Source organism: Achroia grisella, unplaced genomic scaffold (assembly GCF_030625045.1).
Source record: "Achroia grisella isolate CSIRO2021 unplaced genomic scaffold, CSIRO_AGI_Agris_v1 utg4142, whole genome shotgun sequence".
Lineage (NCBI taxonomy): Eukaryota > Metazoa > Arthropoda > Insecta > Lepidoptera > Pyralidae > Achroia > Achroia grisella.
In genome coordinates, this window is record NW_026712849.1 from 69,726 (window position 1) to 88,349 (window position 18,624).

Here is an 18,624-nt window from a genome sequence, read left to right on the forward strand (position 1 = left end):
GTTACTTTTACTTAAAAAAAAGTTAGAAAAATTACTCCTTATTACTTGCCAAAAAAAGTCCTGTTAAAATCGGTCCAGCCATTTCAGAAATTAGCCGGAACAAACAGACAGACAGACAGATAAAAATGGTAAAAAATATATTTTGGTGTATGTATAGTATTTATATTCATATGCATGCAGTAAAAACCCGTTATTGCAATATTACAAACAGACACTCCAATTTTATTTATATGTAAAGATGTATAGATGTGAAGGTAGCGATGTTTGTTTCACTTTCACGCAAAAACTACTGAACCGATCATCATGAAATTTTGTACACATGTTCTTGAAGGTATTAGAATGAACATAGGATACTTTTTATTAAAAAAGTACTATATTTTTTATTGCATTCAAACGGGTAAAAGCTGTAGAAAATAAAACAGTAAAGACGGACAGAATAACTGACAGTTTGACGTTCAAAAAATCAATTGACTGATTAATTGTGTCGAGAGATAAGAAAATGAAGGATGTAAGTAAATTGGTTGCTTTCAAAGGGCGGTGGGGAGACGGGGGGCGACCGTGGGGTGGCGACGGCCGCCGCGGTGGTGGGAAATGGGACACCGGACCCACAAATTGTTGGTCACAGCCTGACCCCGATATTATGAATTCGACTGTGTCACCTGCTGTACCCACCAGCGGTACACCTGTCCGTTCTCTAGAGTTCATTTCCATCACCAAAATTAGTACCTAGATACTTGTTCAATACCACTCCTACACGTTACATATCTATAGAAATAGAAATAGAAATAATCTTTATTCAAATGAACTCAATACAAGCACTTCTGAATAGTCATATTTTTTATACTACCACTCATTCGAAACGCAGACTCATCACAAGAAGAATCAGCAACAAACTTGTATGTAGCTCTTTTGAGTAAGAGGCATGCGATAATCAACACAGAAACCTACGCACTCATTCTTAGTGCAATCAGATAATATTATCAGCGCTATGAATTTTATGAATGTTAGTTATTACTACAAAAATATATTTATCGGACTACAAAAAAAGGTGGGAAATAATAAGAGTCGAATCTGATGGTAAACAGTTACCGCAGCCTATGGACGCCTAAAACACCAGGGGTGTCACATGTGCGTTGCCGACCCTTAAAAAACCTTAATATACTCTTCTTGAAAAACCCCATGCTGTAGTCTCTCGAGAAAACCTCGACACGTAGTTCATTCCACAACCTAAGTGTACGCGGGAGGAAGCTCCTCTGAAACCGCACTGTCCGAGACCACTTAGGTTCCAGCGTGTGGGGATGAATTTCCTGTCAATGGCAAGCGGTGCGATGGTAAAAGGTAGCCGTAGACATCATGTCAAATAATTCATCAGAAAACAGTCCGTTGTACATACGGTAGAACACACAAAGTGATGCGAAGTCTCGCCTCAAACTAAGTGGCTCGATACCGTTTGAGAGATTGGGATCATCGACAATTCTCATAACATGTCTCTGAACTGAAATATGAATTTCATCTGACGACGAAGCTGCAAAACTTAGTGCCTAGAATAGGATATGAACTGGTAGTGGCAGGCATTGACATGTGTGGAATGAAATTTAGTTGTATATCTATCTCATATATCAAACACCATATTATATATAAAAAAGAACCTTTCACAAAAAATGATCTCAAAATGATGAAAAATATGTGGGGAAAAATATGACGTCCGTTGTTAGGGGATGGAGGAACAAGAGGGTATGGAGAGTGAACGCGAGGAAAAAAAAATTGACGAGTAATTTTTTCGTTTCGATGTATGTGTCCACCTAACGTGACAGCACGTAACTATTATTATCCTTACATTTCTCACAATTGAGAATATATCTCCTAACAGATATTAGATATCTAATCAACCTAGATTTTCCTTATTTTTACATATTATAAAAACAATGACGAGGCGCTTGCTCTTTGTTTGCCCGTTAAATGTTTCACATACGTAAAAACGTTAATTAAAGTAAATATTTTAAAAATAAAAATAGAATAGTATTCCTATTAATAGTTATTGCATACAACATTAGCTATTTGTGAGAGAAAGTCCTATAAAAATGATCCATTCGTCGAAATTATGAGTCCAGTTGTTTTAGCAAGAACAGACATACAGACGGTCAATTCTTTTAAATTTTTTTTCATGTAATGCATATGCATTTCGTAAATTTTATTTATTTATGCTTTAATTTGTACTTTAATTCTTGTCGTTTAATTATCATAAATAGATGAAATCAGTAAATTTACACGCGCACGAAATCGCGGGTACCGTCAGTAGACATGATAGAGACGACCGAGGTCAACAACAGACTCTACGTAGTAAGTCTCTCTAAGCGCTATCAACCAAAGTATATAAACTACGATTAAAATCTTAAAGTAATGCAAAGGATAATACTGGACACTGCTCCTTAAACAAATCATAATCATAATCATAAATCCTCTAAACCAAAGCTCTCTTTAAAGCCTAATTAAAAAAACAGAGCTCCTGACATCACAGTCATTGTGCTTCAATGATTCTCCATACTTATCATTTAAAACTCTCGCCTTCAGGTTGCCATAAAATGTTTCTTATATCCTTCGAAGAATGTACTACTTTGTAGTCGCTGTCAGATATATGGGCATGCAAATGAAGTTGTGGCTAATATGTGTTAAAATTTAATAATAACATTCTTAATTGACATGGAAGATCATAAAGACTTTACCTATATCGCTAATCGAGTCAATGAATCGAGATAAAATACTGTCATGGTGATAATATAGACAATCTGTGACGATATTGCCTGATAGTGACAGTTAGAATCGATATTGAGATGATGTGATAATGAATTTCTCTTGATTAATGCAATGGTCCATTGACGAGATTTATGAACATACTTATCGCTTTTGTCGAGGAGATGCTTCATGCCCACTACGCCGGCTACAAGCGCCCGCACTCCGCTGAACACGTCGCTGGCGTTGGGTCGCTTGGCCATGCTCCCGGTGGCTGATTCTCCATTGGGAATATTTTCTTTTTTTTCCGGCAAAGATCGTTTCGATCTAGTGGTGACTGGTTTAGGTTTGCTAGCATATGAGTATACAATTTTTTCCCTGTCTTGTTGCGGGTACAATGTCTCCAGCCCAAGAAGCGAAGCTACTTCAGGCGGTGGCAGGAGGAACTGCCCAGTCTTCACCGTCGTTATGAACCGTGGTTTTTCTCCCTCGTTGGACCCCGATACTTTGCGGATGCGACTTTTGCGTCCAGGTGATGGAGACTTATCCATTTTGGGCGAGATCTTTTGCTTGTAGTCGTCGTCGAGTGCAATTATATCTATTCTCGGGTTAGATTGGCTGATGCTTTTTCCAGGGGAAGTCATCTCTTTTGAACTAATGTTTGGATTTGAGGCAGCTATTAATCCATTGCGAGGCCGATATCGAGTGGGTCTACGTAGATTGGCCTGTAAAATTTCTTTTTCTTTTAGTCTACGAAGTTTAAAGTCGAGCGCTCGGGAAAATTTCGGGTCTAAAATGGATTGCAGTCCGGCGGGATGATCCATGTTGTCGGTGGCGGGCACGTCATCGCCGTGCTGCAGCGGTTTCACCACGTTCACGTTTCGAGGCAGTACATAGTCGTTGGCTTTCTTTTCATTTACTGTCTCCTCGTCTCGCTGCTTATTGTCATCGTGATTGATTACGGTGAACGCGCTGGAATCCTCGCTCGAGATATTCACTGGAGGCATGTTGTCACATGTTTCACGTACGTAAAGTAGGAATGGGGTCCGGTGAGCAGCGCGTCAGTCGGCAGTGTTGTGGACGTCGTTATTCGAGGAGCGCGTGGTGTTGGTGGTGGGGCGGGCGGTGGTGCGGCCAGTCGCGCGGCCTGCTAACGATCACTGAGGTGGCGGCGGGCGAGGGCCGACGGCCGCTGGTCAGCCGACGCGCGTAGCCGCCACATGTCGGTGGCGCGGCGCCGTCGCTCACCACTTGCGACGTTTTACGGCCGAGCCCCACTAATGCGGCATACATAATCGCGCAAGCGCCCACGTGGAATTACGAAACTTAGTAAACATTAGAATACTAGGTTAATCTATGAGGCATCGAACGGTTCAACTGAAATATTTGACTAACAAAAAACTATTATTTTCATTGTAATAAAAAATAATGACGCATCTAAACATTTCGACTTATAATAATCATCTGAAAGCTTGACAAAGTGCCATGTATTATATCTAATCTACAAATTGTTACGTATAATTAAAAAAAAATAGAATATTCCTTGATATTGATATTTTTTGTCAGTAACTTATGCACCATGATATTCTTTTTTATCATAATAAAAAATACAAGACCTGGACTTCCTAGGAGTCCCTTTTAGTAATACATCACTAGACTACGATATTTGGGTTGGAAATGTCTTAATCATTTTATACCACAAATTAAAGACTACCCATTCAACGCTGACTCTCTTTACATATTTCGGAGCACTAACATGAGCTGAACTGATCTGGACGGCAGGGAAACAAAGAACACGAACAAGAAACTTGACTTGTATATATGACTAAATTGTCTTACATTAATATATTATTATTTAATTTTAATTTGCAATTTGATTTTGTCTACTCAACTACCTATCTAAATATATATACTATATATATATATGACTGTGTGACTGTGACTCATAGGTGACATAGTGATCTATCAACGCACTTCCCAAACCACTGGACGGATCGGACTGAAATTTGGCATGCAGGTGGATGTTATGACGTAGGTGTCCGCTAAGAAAGGATTTTGATTAATTCTACCCCCAAACGGATAAAATAGGGGATGAAAGTTTATATGAAACTTTGTCAATTTTAAACCGATCGGGCTGAGACTTTGCATGCATAAAGCTACTATGACGTAGGTATCTCTTAAAAAAGGATTTTGATAAATTCCACCCCTAAGGGGATAAATTAACGCGAAGCCGCAGGCAAAAGCTAGTAGGTATATATGCAGGGGAATCGCTAGTAGACTACTAACCCCATTACTAGCAATATATTGAGTTGACGTGTCATTTTAATAACCATGTTTAGTTACAACCAAATGTGATTGTACGAATACAACAAATTTCTTTTAAATACGGAAATTTATTCTTCAATGATTCCGAAAATGCTCTAATGATCTGGACCGGCCGGGCGGCCGGCAGCGTTCGTCAGCTGGTCGAGGGCGGCCGTGGGAAGAGACACCTGCCTTCCCCACTGGCACACTGAGTGCATTTAACTCAAACACTACTTAAGAGCTCACACTCAGGGGCTCGTAAATCTATACATATAAATAAAATTTGAGTATCTGTTTGTAATATTGAAATAATCATTTTTGCATGTGAATATAAATACGGTACATACACCAAAATAATATTTTTTACAATTTGTCTGTCTGTCTGTTTGTTTGTTCCGGCTAATCTCCGAAATGGCTGGACCGATTTTGACGAGACTTTTATTGGCAAGTATTTGATGTAATTAGGAGTAATTTAGGCTACTTTTATTTTCGAAATATAAAGTTAATTTCCACGCGGACGAAGTGGCGAGTACATCTAGTATTACATTTGTTATAATCAATAAATAACTTACTACAAATCACACTTAAACAGCCGCGTCTCAACTCTGTAGCTTACTTACACTCATTGTGAGTGCTACTCTAACTGAGCAGTCATAGCGAGATGTCACAGATTCATTAGTTTTTTAATACAATGTCCATATAACTATGTCCCTAAAGTGAGAAAATAAATTACACTATGCGTGCCTACGGTTTCATCCGCATGAAATGTATAACGTAGCTGGTTCATCTGATGTATAAGCTATATTACTATAAAGTTTCATCAAAATCCGTTGAATAGTTTTTGCGTAAAAGAGTAACAAACATTTATTGATATATGTTATTATATACGTATGTATATCATATACAATAATAATAATAATCTCAGGACAATTCATACAGCGCCAAATTTTGCAGTATTGTTATGGAATGTTACCTAGTAAAAAAGGTTTGATTTCTAAAAATGCCTATATTTACAGCATAATTAAAAATGAAGATATATATACTGACGACCTCGGTGGTCTAGCGGTCTAGCACACCGCTTTACGTCCGATGGTCGCAGGTTCGATTCCTCGCTCGGCACAAACATTTGTATTCATGAGTATGATTGTTGTTATTAAAGTTAAAAATCTATGTATTTGTATCAGTTGTCTAGTACCCATAACACAAGCTTTAGCTAGCTTAACTTGGGTCTAGATGGCGCTGTGTGAATTGTCCTGAGATTATTATTATTATCATTATAAGAGAAAAAAAACAAACCCCTTTCTCCGCTAGTTAATGGTATTGCGGTAAGCGTTATGTATACATTATGTATATCTGTACATTAGTATTAGTGTAACCTAAATTACTATAATGATAGGTGCTGTATGGAAATGGCACACGAAATACATTGGCGAGTGTGGCCAGCGGCGGCCAGCGGCGGCCAGCGGCGGCCAGCCGGGGGTGGTCTAGGGGGTTGTTCCGTGAATGTTCGAGGCTGCGGGCGTGCGTCATCCGGGCCGCCTCAATATCCATTCTTGATATTTAAATGTAGGCTATTACTTAGTCAATACTGCCCATCGACATCGCCATAGTGGCTCATCCCTATAATCATTCAATAAAGCAATAATATCAAGTGAAAGTTGAAAGTGGCTCTAGCTACTTAGTAGTTACTGACTGCTAGTAACTGTCCTGACTATATTTTGTATTTGTATGTATGCTTTTTAAATTTTATTACTCGCTTGTCTAGCCTTCTCTACTACTATTTGTAGTTGTATTTATTATATGGTGTATATAAAAAGTGGTTATTTTGATTTTTTTTACTCTCTCTTTCCGCGGCTTCATCCATATGAAATTTATTTATGTAATTCTGATGTATAAGCTATATTACTTACAGTTTCATCAAAATCAGTTTTTGCGTGAAAGAGTAACAAACATCCAACTATGCTCACAAACTTTAGCTTTAACTTAGTCTTATGTATCATGTTTAATTTAGTTTACATAACTAGTTAACTATATATAATATTGTTGTAATTAAATTTATTATCGTTTTATTAGTTTGTCATATTATTTAGGTCAAATGGCTTTTTATGGGTTCAATCTATCATTCATTCGATGCACTTAAGACAACATATGTCACATAAGACTTGTTATTTACGAAAATGTCCATTCAGAATAACATTCATGACAGTACGTCCTCCCCATCATTTGGCATGATTTTAATACATTAATTCTACAAATAACATTAGCTAAATACGTTTTGTGTCAGGCCGCGCCGCTGTATATAGGGTGTATTTGAAGCTATGCAGTCATGAATTGGACACGATCGTAATTGCAACAATAAGCCAGCAAAATAATTCATGATTATTAAGAATATATAGTTCGTTCATATCCTCGAATATTAATAAGTTGCATTTGGTTTTAGATAATTTGTAGATTTTAATAGAATATATTTTGTGTACCAGTTTTATTAAATTCTGCTTGAAATTTCAAAACATGTTTGTAAACTTATGTCAAATAATCTTACCTGACTATATAACTATTACAAATTTAGATTTATAATTAACCTGCTAATGTCTAAATATCTGATTAATCTTTTATTATAATATGTGTTGTTTTCATTTCTCTTATAATTGCCGTCTGAGAGAAAAAATAACTATCAAACATATAATCATTTGTCGTAAAAGAGGAACCAATCATTGTTTTGTTTATGATAATACGTGTCTTTGCTCATATGAGTAAGTAATGAGTACTATTGGGATACCACGCTGGCCACGTGTGGCCACGTGCTGGCCTCTTAATATGTAAACGAGTGGTAATACACTATAGTCTCACTCTACCATCACATGCACAGAGTTAATTATATTATAAGATATTGGTGGGAAGATTGTTAGTAATGTGGACTGATGCTGGCATTATACTATATCAAGTTAACCTCCACGCGACACTGGAAATCATGACAATTCCTGGTGAATTTGTCACATTAGGCTAACTGACCTAGGGGCGGATCTACCTAACGGCGTTTTAGGCTGCAGCCCAGGGCTCCGTGAATAAAAAGGTCTCTCAGCCTCCACTGACACTGAAAATAATAGGCGATATATAGAAAAGTATCTAAAATATTAAATACTTATCATAATGCCCATAAGGTCTGCCTCGGTGTCACTGTTAGGCAAATTGTAACATCTCGGCTGGAGTTGTACAAAAATGGAAATTAAATATATATAATAATATTAAAGTAAATTCTCTGCGCGTCATCCAACGGAACGAGGAATTCCCCATCGCTTGTTGTTGCTCTGTGTATTTTTTTAGTTAAGTTATATAATTAGGTGGAACCCTAAATAGTTTTAGTATAGGGCCCAACAAATTCACGATCTGTCCTTGAACTGACCTTACATGTGGTTAGCTCATCCTGTCATCCTCCACTGGTGCTTTGCCAGCGTAAACCGTTAGCGCAGGCGAATGCGCCATTGTTTTACCATCCCTTACACTATATACTATACTAGCAGACCCGGCCACGCGTTGCTGTGGCTAAGGTTGTATGCCAATAAATAAATAAATTGCACACAATGTGCAAATCAAATCTGCAATCGGTCCAGTAGTTTAGGAGTCCATCGCGGACAAACAACGTGACACGTAATCTTTATATCTAAACATTATATTGTAAGATAAAAAGAAGAATAGGTTGTTTTAATTAGAATGCGAGTTTTGACCGGAATCCGTGGTGGTTGCCGGGGCGACGGGCGCCAAACGGCGGCACCCCTTAGCTGACCGCTGCCCTCCCTCACACGCCACGATGCTACACCTCGCACCCCTATTTCTTGGGTCACCCAAGGTTAAGGGCGTTGCTCTTCAGAGGCCGCATAAGAATAAGGGTTTCAACAATCGCCTCACGCCATGTACCCGTCGGTGGTGATCGATGGCCAGATTTACGAATATTTAAAACAGGCAAGGTCATGGGAACGCTGGTAACATCGCATGTTATATTGTTAATGGCAGACTGAAAGGTGGACGAGCGAAATATTCAGAGAATACAATAACGTAGTATTACGGTGAGTTAGGTGATTTAGATTTTTTACGTCATACTAAGCGAGCTTTACAGTTTCCCAATATGGGAAGGATACACTAGAGATGTGCTTGTAATAAACATAATTCGAGTTAACTCCAGTTGAAGTTCAGCTCTCAACTGTTTATTCCAGCTAACTCGTTGTTTTTTTTTAATTTTTCGAATAAATCTAATGTGGCGTAGAGGGCGAGTAGAAATGGCACTTCAAAACCGCGGAAGTACTTATAGAACGCATAATCATTTTAATGATAACACACCGGACGAATATGCGAAAAAAATGATAACGATCTCAAATCAATATTGAAACATTTGTGACGAGTGAAAATTGTATGACATGAAATGATCGGAAAATTTCATGTCATTGTCATGTCATTGACAGACTCATGCTCTCGCTCTTTCACTTGATTCGTTCATTTACCAGTTGAATTCGTCCAACGCGAGTTGGCAGAATTCAACTCGAGTCAACTCGAATTCACCGCAACTTGAGTTAGTAACTCGAGTTGACACATGTCTAGGAAACACTAGTTACACAAGGTAAAAAATAAAAACATAAAAATAATCTTAAATTTACACACTACTTGCATAATCTACTGCCACCCTACCAAACTCCAGCAAATTACAAGTAATTTGCCGGAGTATTGTAAACGATTATTAGATAAGAAGATAAGAGAAGATGATAGTATTCATCCTCTTTATACATCTATGCATATAAATAAAATTGGAGTGTCTGTTTGTAATATTGAAATAACCGTTTTTTGCTACATGCATATGCATATAAATACGGTACATACACCAAAATAACATTCTTTTACAATTTTTCTCTGTCTGTCTGTTTGTTCCGGCTAATATCTGAAATGACTAGACCGATTTTGACGAGATTTATATAAGCAGGTAGGTGATGCTTATTACATCAGCTACCTGCCAATACAAGTCTCGTCTTAGTAAGTAGCCTAGCCTATTTTTATTTTAGAGAGATCTTTTGTTTTAGAAAAATAAAGTTAAATTCCACGCGGACGAAGTCGCTGGTACAGCTAGTGTTACAATAAAAACCAATTACAATAGAAACATAACTACTTAAAAAAGACTTCATTAATACTGTGGAGTGCCGCTGGTGGACAGTAGTAGCTGTATGTATTGATCATCACAATGAAGGTAGTTTAAATAAATTATTAAGAAATAGCTCCTGTAATAATTCAAAGACATTTAAAACAGCAATTACTGAAACACACAGTGTTCAGTACACGGGATGTTTTAGTAATTGCGGTTCAACAAAGTGACATCAAACGTATTTTGAAGGACTAGCTATGGCCGCGGTTTCAACCGCGGGAAATTCACTGCTTATGTGTTATTCTGATGATCATTATATAGTATAAAATAAAGTAACTGTCGCTGTCTGTCCATCCCTATGTAGGCTTATATCTTTTAAACTAGAAAGAGTTTGCAACCTATATCGTGCTGTGAATGTTGCAACTGCAACGCGCATGTGACACCCCTTGTGTTTCGGACGTCCATAGATACTAACCATTTATCATCAGATGGGCCGTATGCTTGTTTGCCACAAAATTGTTTGATTTAAGCATAGGTACATGCGACTTTGTTTTATACTATGTAATGATAGCAGAGTCTAAAGTTTTAGATATCTATATGCATATTTAGCATTTATCTATTATCTATCTTAATATCTATGTTCTTTCGATGACCGCGGGTTCAATTCCCCGCTAGGATTGTTTGTATCGGTGTGTGTATTTTCTATATATATTATGTATATACAAAAAAAAATATCTAAGTATTTATATCAGTTGTTTAGTAGCCATAATGCAAGCTCTGCTTAGCTTGGGACTAGATGGCGCTGTGTGAATTGTACTGACATATTATTATTATTATATATTTTATATTCAAATCCTCTGACATAGTAAATTGGAAGGAAGCTGTAGAGCTATTCTGTAGGCATCACTTAAGAATTCGTAACCGGAATCCGCGTTGAGATTGTACATTGGTTTTGTGTAAAACTCGATAGCGACTGCAGCGCCACACGCTCGAGAGAGGAATGGAGGCAAAACAGGCACTAGTTTAGAAATATAGGCAAACTCGATAGCTTAGTAGGAACTTTATATTTGAAGTGACTCGAGTGGCCTCGAGTGAAGCGATGAGTGAAATGAGTTGTTAAAACGCTTACAGAATACCAATACTGAACTAGTGTGATTTGAGAGAATGGTATTTTACTCCTACAAGTATTATATACAGGGTACTACGAAGCCAGCTACGACTTATGGCCGTTCTGCGTAGCACTCTATAGCAGTGGCTTGTATATCAGACTAATGAGTTACTGAGCAATACATGATTCTTTGTAGCACCCTGTAGCCGTAGACTGAATGTCAGACTAATGAGTTACCGAGCGACCAATACGTGATTCTGTGTAGCACCCTGTAGCCGTAGCCTGAGTATCAGACCAATGAGTTACCGAGCGACCAATACGTGATTCTGTGTAGCACCCTGTAGCCGTAGCCTGAGTATCAGACTAATGAGTTACCGAGCGACCAATACGTGATTCTGTGTAGCACCCTGTAATCGTAGCCTGAATGTCAGACCAATGAGTTACCGAGCGACCAATACGTGATCCTGTGTAGCACCCTGTAATCGTAGCCTGAGTATCAGACCAATGAGTTACTGAGCGAATACGTGATGCTTTGCAGTAACTCTATTACCACCGACCTCATAGCAATGTTTTATATTTTTATACTAGCTATTACTCCAGATTTCTTCTACGTGAAATTTCACTTTTATTTTATTGAAATACCTAAATGTAATTTCTATCCTAAAATACATATATGAATGATTTTCTTCATGTCTCTCATTTTATCTTGTATGAATTCTAGATCTTTTCGCCGATAGTTTTTTTAGTAATAAAATATTACGTTATCTGTGGTAATAATATTAATAATGCTTTATAACGTTTATTAAAGTGTAGTCTAAATTAAATTTGCCTAAGTTACGGGATATAACATTAGCTATTTTTAAAATTCATAAGCATTTAATGAAAAGCTGTTAATTAGAAATTACTCAAGCACTTAAATTTTCTTTATTTAAATAGTTTACTAAGTAATACATGTTGCCGTCGTATTGGTGCAGTCATCACGTATTCCTCGCTTATCAAATTGGTATATATTACTTATTTAATACTAGCTGTTATTTTTCTAAAATAAAAGTAGCTTAAGTTAGCTGACCGATTGGTTAAAATGGCTGGATCGATTTTGACGGAACCGTTTTTGGCAGGTAGCTGATGTAATAAACTCCTTATTACATCAGCTACCTGCCAAAAAAAGTCCCGTCAAAATCGGTCCAACCATTTCAGAGATGAGCCAGAACAAATAGACAGACAGACAAAAATTGTAAATAATGTTTTGGTGTATGTACAAACAGACACTCCAATTTTATTTATATGTATTGATGTATAGATAACAGATAAATGATAATTTTATAAATAAATAAATAAATAAATCAAAGGCCAGATACTTCAATCAACATAGCATGTATCTATATAAGTATTTACTCTGTACTTAACTATAAATAATGATATACAAGCACTGCCTATTACGTACGTATGTATAGCTACAAAGACGTCAACGAACGTTACTCTATAACACTGTTATGAAAATTTTAATGTGAGGTAATTGGCCATAATTAAGTGAGCAACCTTGAGGAGGTCGTCGTCTCCAAAGGAGGAGGGAGCGAGGAGTTGGGCTGATCAGGTCAAGCTGGACACGCGACACAAGTGTTCGGGTTCAAGGTTTACTAACAGTTACACCACTAATCATTACATATATAGTATAAAATAAACTGGCTGTTGCTGTCTGTCCCTATGTATGCTTAAATCTTTAAAACTACGCAACGGATTTTGAAGCGGTTTTTTAAATAGATAGAGTGATTAAAGAGGAAGGTTTATATGTATAATACATGTACACCCGTGCAAATCCGGGGCGAGTAGCTAGTAGTCCAATAATTTTTTTGTTTCAAATATTTTTTCATATTTCTTACCTTTATAGAGTTATTTTGAAAACAGGCATTTTTCAACCCTTTTTTATTATTTTCTTTCATCCCTTACCCTTCAACTTTTATCTGAATTTCTTTCTGAATATTATTATGGTCAAAAATGGTCACATTATGGTTTAATAAAAAAAAATTGGACTACAATATAAGTATTTTACTTTATCATTGAAACGTGGTAATATTATGTTATCTGTGCTACTATTATATTATAGTATAGCCACAGATAACATGATATTAGCTAAAGTCTTTTGTTAACGTCGTAGTATCATCACCTAAAGGATTTATATTATTTTGTGTTATATATCGCTACTATTGGCTTGGGTCTAGAGAGTACGATCCCGACTAGTTATTTTAATCCCGGGATTTCGGGATTACTGAAAGATAATATCGGGATCCCGGGATCCCGATATTATTATATTATTAGGAATGCAGTGGTAATGAAAAGTCCTATTTTATTTTGGTAATTGATAATAGTTTCATTTTAAAGCTATATTAAACAAAATATACTTCTACTTTCTTTGAAGACTAATATTTGTAGTTTACGATTACATTCTTTTAAAAATTAAACTTTGAGAAAATCAACTTTGTTAGACTCACTTAGAGAAACCTAGAATAATACCCTACAACCATAAGGATAAGACAAGTAGGTATGCGAAACCATTGACTTCGACAAATATAGTCATTCTTATGCCCAATTTACACTCAGCTCGAGTGGGCAGGGAAGTGAGCAGCGCTAGAGTGTAAACACGAGTGGGAACACTTCCCATGCCATTGGCGCTGCCACACGCGCGGCCCGGCGCTCCCGCGATTGTCGGTTTTTCGTGCGCGAGTCAAAGGACTGGCAGCGCGAGTGGCAGCGTGTTTTTACATTCAGCCCTCTCGCTCAGTTGTCGCCCGGCAATATTTCCGGCAGCGCGATTATAGTTCTTACAAAAGACACGTTGCGCTTATAGTCAACGAAATATTTGCTACGAAATTAATTTCTCAGATCGCCGTAAAGACGATCTTTTGTACACATTCACATACAACGCCGCGCCGTGCAAACTAATTCAATCAATCAGCTGATTAGCCAAGATGGCCGATAAAAGTTAAAAAGGCATTAAGTAAGTTTCGTTCAATGAAAAAATACTAGATTTAGTAATTCGTGTAACTTTTTGATAATCTTGAAAATCCCGGGATTTGTTATACAAAATCCCGAGATTTTCGGACCGAAATTTCGACCCGGATCCCGAGATCAAATCCTCTACTTGTGTCAGACCACAAATATTCAATACGGAAACCTGACCATTGCTACTGGGAGTATACAATAGAAATTTATTTATTACAGTAATGACTATACAAACGTAAGTTACATGTAAGCATTTTTGATTAGTCACTACTTATTTTTTTAATCTACCGCTCATTCGGAAAGCTGACTCATCACAAGCAGAATGAGCGAGTAACTCGCGTGTAGCTCTTTTTAATAGTTTAGTTGGACATTTTAATTTTTAAGTAAAAATGTGTGAATTGAAACTACCAAAGCGTTACGACCTTTTCCATTAATGATCAAATACCGACCTTTATTGAATTTACGCCCATATTGCGATATTTCTGAACGAAGCATCATAAGGCAATGAAAAGATAACGTAAGATAAGGGATAGAAAATTTTAAGCGAGCTTTTGGATGTACCAAGCTCTTAGAGCTTGGTACATCTAAGCTCTTAAAAAGCTCGCTTAAATTTGATTGAATTTACGCCCATATTGCGACACTTCCGAACGAGGCATCATGAGGCAATGAAAAGATAACGTAAGATAAGAGGCAGAGAATTTTAAGCGAGCCTTTTAAGAGTTTGGTACATCCAAGCTCTTAAAAAGCTCGCTTAACAGCCTAGAGTTGACTATTGAGCACCAGACTCAACCTAGTACAAATCAAGTTATTTATTAGTTCTACAATTTAATTATTGTTTCCTACTAATTAATATATAAAAAGTAATTACAGAGTAAAAGAATTATTTTTCACTTTATTTCTTAGGAAAATTTGTCGAATTTTATAAATATTATACTAGTTCAGGCTTTTTGCCTTTATATATGTACCAGGGATGTTATGGATATGAAATTTCGGATACGGATAGGTTTCGGATATAGGAATGATTATTATACCGGATACGGATACGGATGCGGATATGAAATTATTTCGGATCATCCGTTAGTTTCGGATAATTTCGGTTACGGATATTATTTTTTTAAGGAATTTCAAAAGTAAAAAACAAATAGCTTCTAAAATGGTTAAAACGTCGACGATCAACGATTCCACGAGGACGAAGTCGCGGGAACAGCTAGTTTGTAATAAATGGAATGCAGTCCATCATTGAGCGGTGTGTATGTATGTATGTGTTTTGCAGAAGCTTTGTGTACAACACGTTCATGATACCTATAATATTATCAATCTCAATCAAAACGGAATGATTCGTGACTGCATCGCATGTAATAGAGGCGCGTTGTAATTTACTATGCAAATGGCATTATGTGGAAGATCTGATATGGTACAAGTAACCCATCGTTTATTGCCTTCAAGTTATTATGAAAATATTAATAATTTTATAATGTGCAATGTAACTGCTAGCTATACAATGCTATACAAACTTGAGGTATGAGCGATACTGGATAATGTCATACCATTATCAAGACACTAATGTCGGATTTCACCAATCTAAACATATTATATAACTCAAAGGTGACTGACATAGTGATCTATCAACGCACAGCCCAAACCACTGGACGGATCGGCCTGAAATTTGGCATGCAAGTAGATGCTATGACGTAGGCATCCGCTAAGAAAGGATTTTGATTAATTCTACCTCCAAGGGGATAAAAGTTTGTATGAAACTTTGTCTATTTTAAACCCACTTTGCGTGCATAAAGTTACTATGACGTAGCCATTCCTTGAGCAAGGATTTTGATAAATTCCACCCCTAAGGTGATAAATAAACGCGAGCGAAGCCGCGCGCAAAAGCTAGTTATCATATAAAAAGGTGAGTTATGCACAATCGTGCATGACAATAGTTGTTCATGCACGGGAATGTCATTTAATATTAGACATAGACACCTATATAAATATACATTGAAAACATACTACGCGGTTGGTGATTTCCTGACTGATACATTGACGTAAGGACAGTCGATTAACGACTATTTGTATGACGACGTAGTGCAGTGATTTTATTAAATTGAACCTCTTATGAGGTTAATGTACGGATCTCAATAACATATTGTTAACACCTCATTGTTTACCTATATTTGGCAAATAAAGTATTATTATTATTAAATAACAAGGATTAAAAAAAAATCTATTTAGTTTCTTGACAGTTCTTCTCAATCGGATCTGTTCATTGAATTAGACGGTAGGGAAAAAAAATGTCGTTTATAAGCGGCTAAAATGTCCTATATGAGTAGTGATAAATGATTTTTTAATTTGAATTTACATATAACAACTACCAATCTATCAGGCAGACTGTGGAAGCTCGACATTATTTCAAACAGGTGTTAAACCGTGCTCTCGTGTTGCTATAGGTACGTGGCGTTCAATGTCATATCTGTTTATATAGCATATGTATTTTTTTTATTAATATTTTACGGCTCTGGATAGAAGTCCTTTTTGCTTGTGTTATGGGTACTAGGTAATTGATACAAATACATAGACACTTTTTTTTATAAGTACAAACATATTATACATAGAAAACACCCAGACCGATATAAACAATCATATTCATGAATACAAATGTTTATGCCGTGCGAGGAATCGAACCCGCGAGCATCGGAAGTAAAGCGGTGTACTAGACCGCTAGACCACCGAATAAAACATTATACTGAATATTTAACAATGTGTTGACATAAGCATAATAATTTTCGCATTACATCATTACATGGCCGCATATTAAGCTACGGATGACTGTGTTCAATTAAGTTTATTGCGACACATATTTATAAAATACAGTCGTTTTATAGCCTTGTGACTGGATCTAAACAATATAGTTCTGGATACAAAGACTCACCACGGCGGATCCCTCTTCAGTTTGGCATTGTTGTAGAGAGCGCGCGGTGTGCTAGCATACGTAAACGGCCCCTTGGTCTTTGCCTGCGGCCCCTCCACCAACACCGAGCGCACGGACACGCTCATGGCTGCTGCCCGCCACGCTCACCACGCTCACCACCCTCACCACCGCCCAGTAGCACTCCTCGCAAGCTGCCAGCACCAAACAACACATATAGCAGCCAGGGGAACGTCCGACACCGACACTCGCGGCGACACTGTCACTTCCACGTCACGACACTCGCATTCGAAAAACAAATTTGTCATGTACACACGAGTATTGTGTTCATTAGTAACAATATTATTGATGGCCAGTTGAGTGCCGGCGACGAGGCACTGTCTCGATTACGGACTGTTCCCTGTTGGTTGTTATTTTGATAGCGACGCGAGGGCGACGGTAACAAGCGGCGGTCGCCTGGCAACGGTTAAACACGGGCCTTCCGGTCATCAACTGACAAGTGACATGTCGCGTTGCTGCGCTGCAGGTCATCGCCGCCACCATTGTAGGTGTTGGGAAGTTTGTAAATACATAGCTACATAGTTAATATGTTATTGGCCGATTGACGTCAGTTTTAGAAAACGAGGTGGAGCGACGACATTATAAATGTTGCACGGGTTGGTTGGATCTTCGGGATGTTGACCTGACATTTGGCTATCTACAAATGTGCTTTCAGTAGATAACTAGGGTTGCCAACTGACTGGTATGGTGTTTGAATATTTGAAAAGAGTGTGTTTTGTCATCTTGTCTGCCGTCGTATTGATGTATCCGTGTAAGTTATCTATATTATTGTATATTATATTAAATATGTTTTTATATTATTTTATCTTGTTTAGAAATATATGTTGTTTATCTTATTCGACCTCGGTGGTCTAGCGGTCAAGCATACCGCTTTACGACCGATGGTCGCGGGTTCGATTCCTCGCACGGTTCATCCAAACATTTGTTTTAATGAGTATGATTGTTTGTATCGGTCTGGGTATTTTCTATGTATAATATGTATGTATTTACGAAAAAAAAAATTATCTATGTATTTGTATCAGTTGTCTAGGACCCATAACATATAATATACATACATAACCCACAAGCTTTAGCTAGCTTAACTTGGGTCTAGATGGCGCTGTGTGAATTGTCCTGAGATTATTATTATTATTATACGTTGTTTCCTTGGGCAACACTATAGTTACTCTGTTAAAGTGTGAAGTTCAGAGGTAACTTCCCTCACACCAACCATACTTTATAATAACGTATCCTACTGTAGTTTTCGTAATTATACTTTATACTTTTACATACATAAAGTATGCAAAAATACTTTATTTTCAACCTTTACTGTGATATGTAAAACAAAATACTCATTATGGGTACTTAACGATTTATAATTACTGAACGAAATGTTAG

At 37.2% G+C, this 18,624-nt stretch overlaps 1 protein-coding gene across 2 annotated transcripts in view; it reads right to left on the minus strand.

Moving 5' to 3' along the window:
* Positions 1 to 17,575, minus strand: part of LOC131844839 (radial spoke head protein 3 homolog B) — a 37,347-nt gene extending 19,772 nt beyond the window's left edge. Inside the window, exon 1 of one of the 2 annotated variants that reach the window (XM_059193816.1) lies at positions 17,191 to 17,575. In XM_059193816.1, coding sequence (XP_059049799.1) covers positions 17,191 to 17,315 — 125 coding nt within the window. In that variant the 5' untranslated portion in view covers positions 17,316 to 17,575. Of the gene's footprint in view, positions 1 to 2,895; positions 3,816 to 17,190 lie in introns of those variants that run through there. The other variant, XM_059193815.1, reaches the window with a different exon arrangement.
* Positions 17,576 to 18,624: the final 1,049 nt, after the last annotated feature.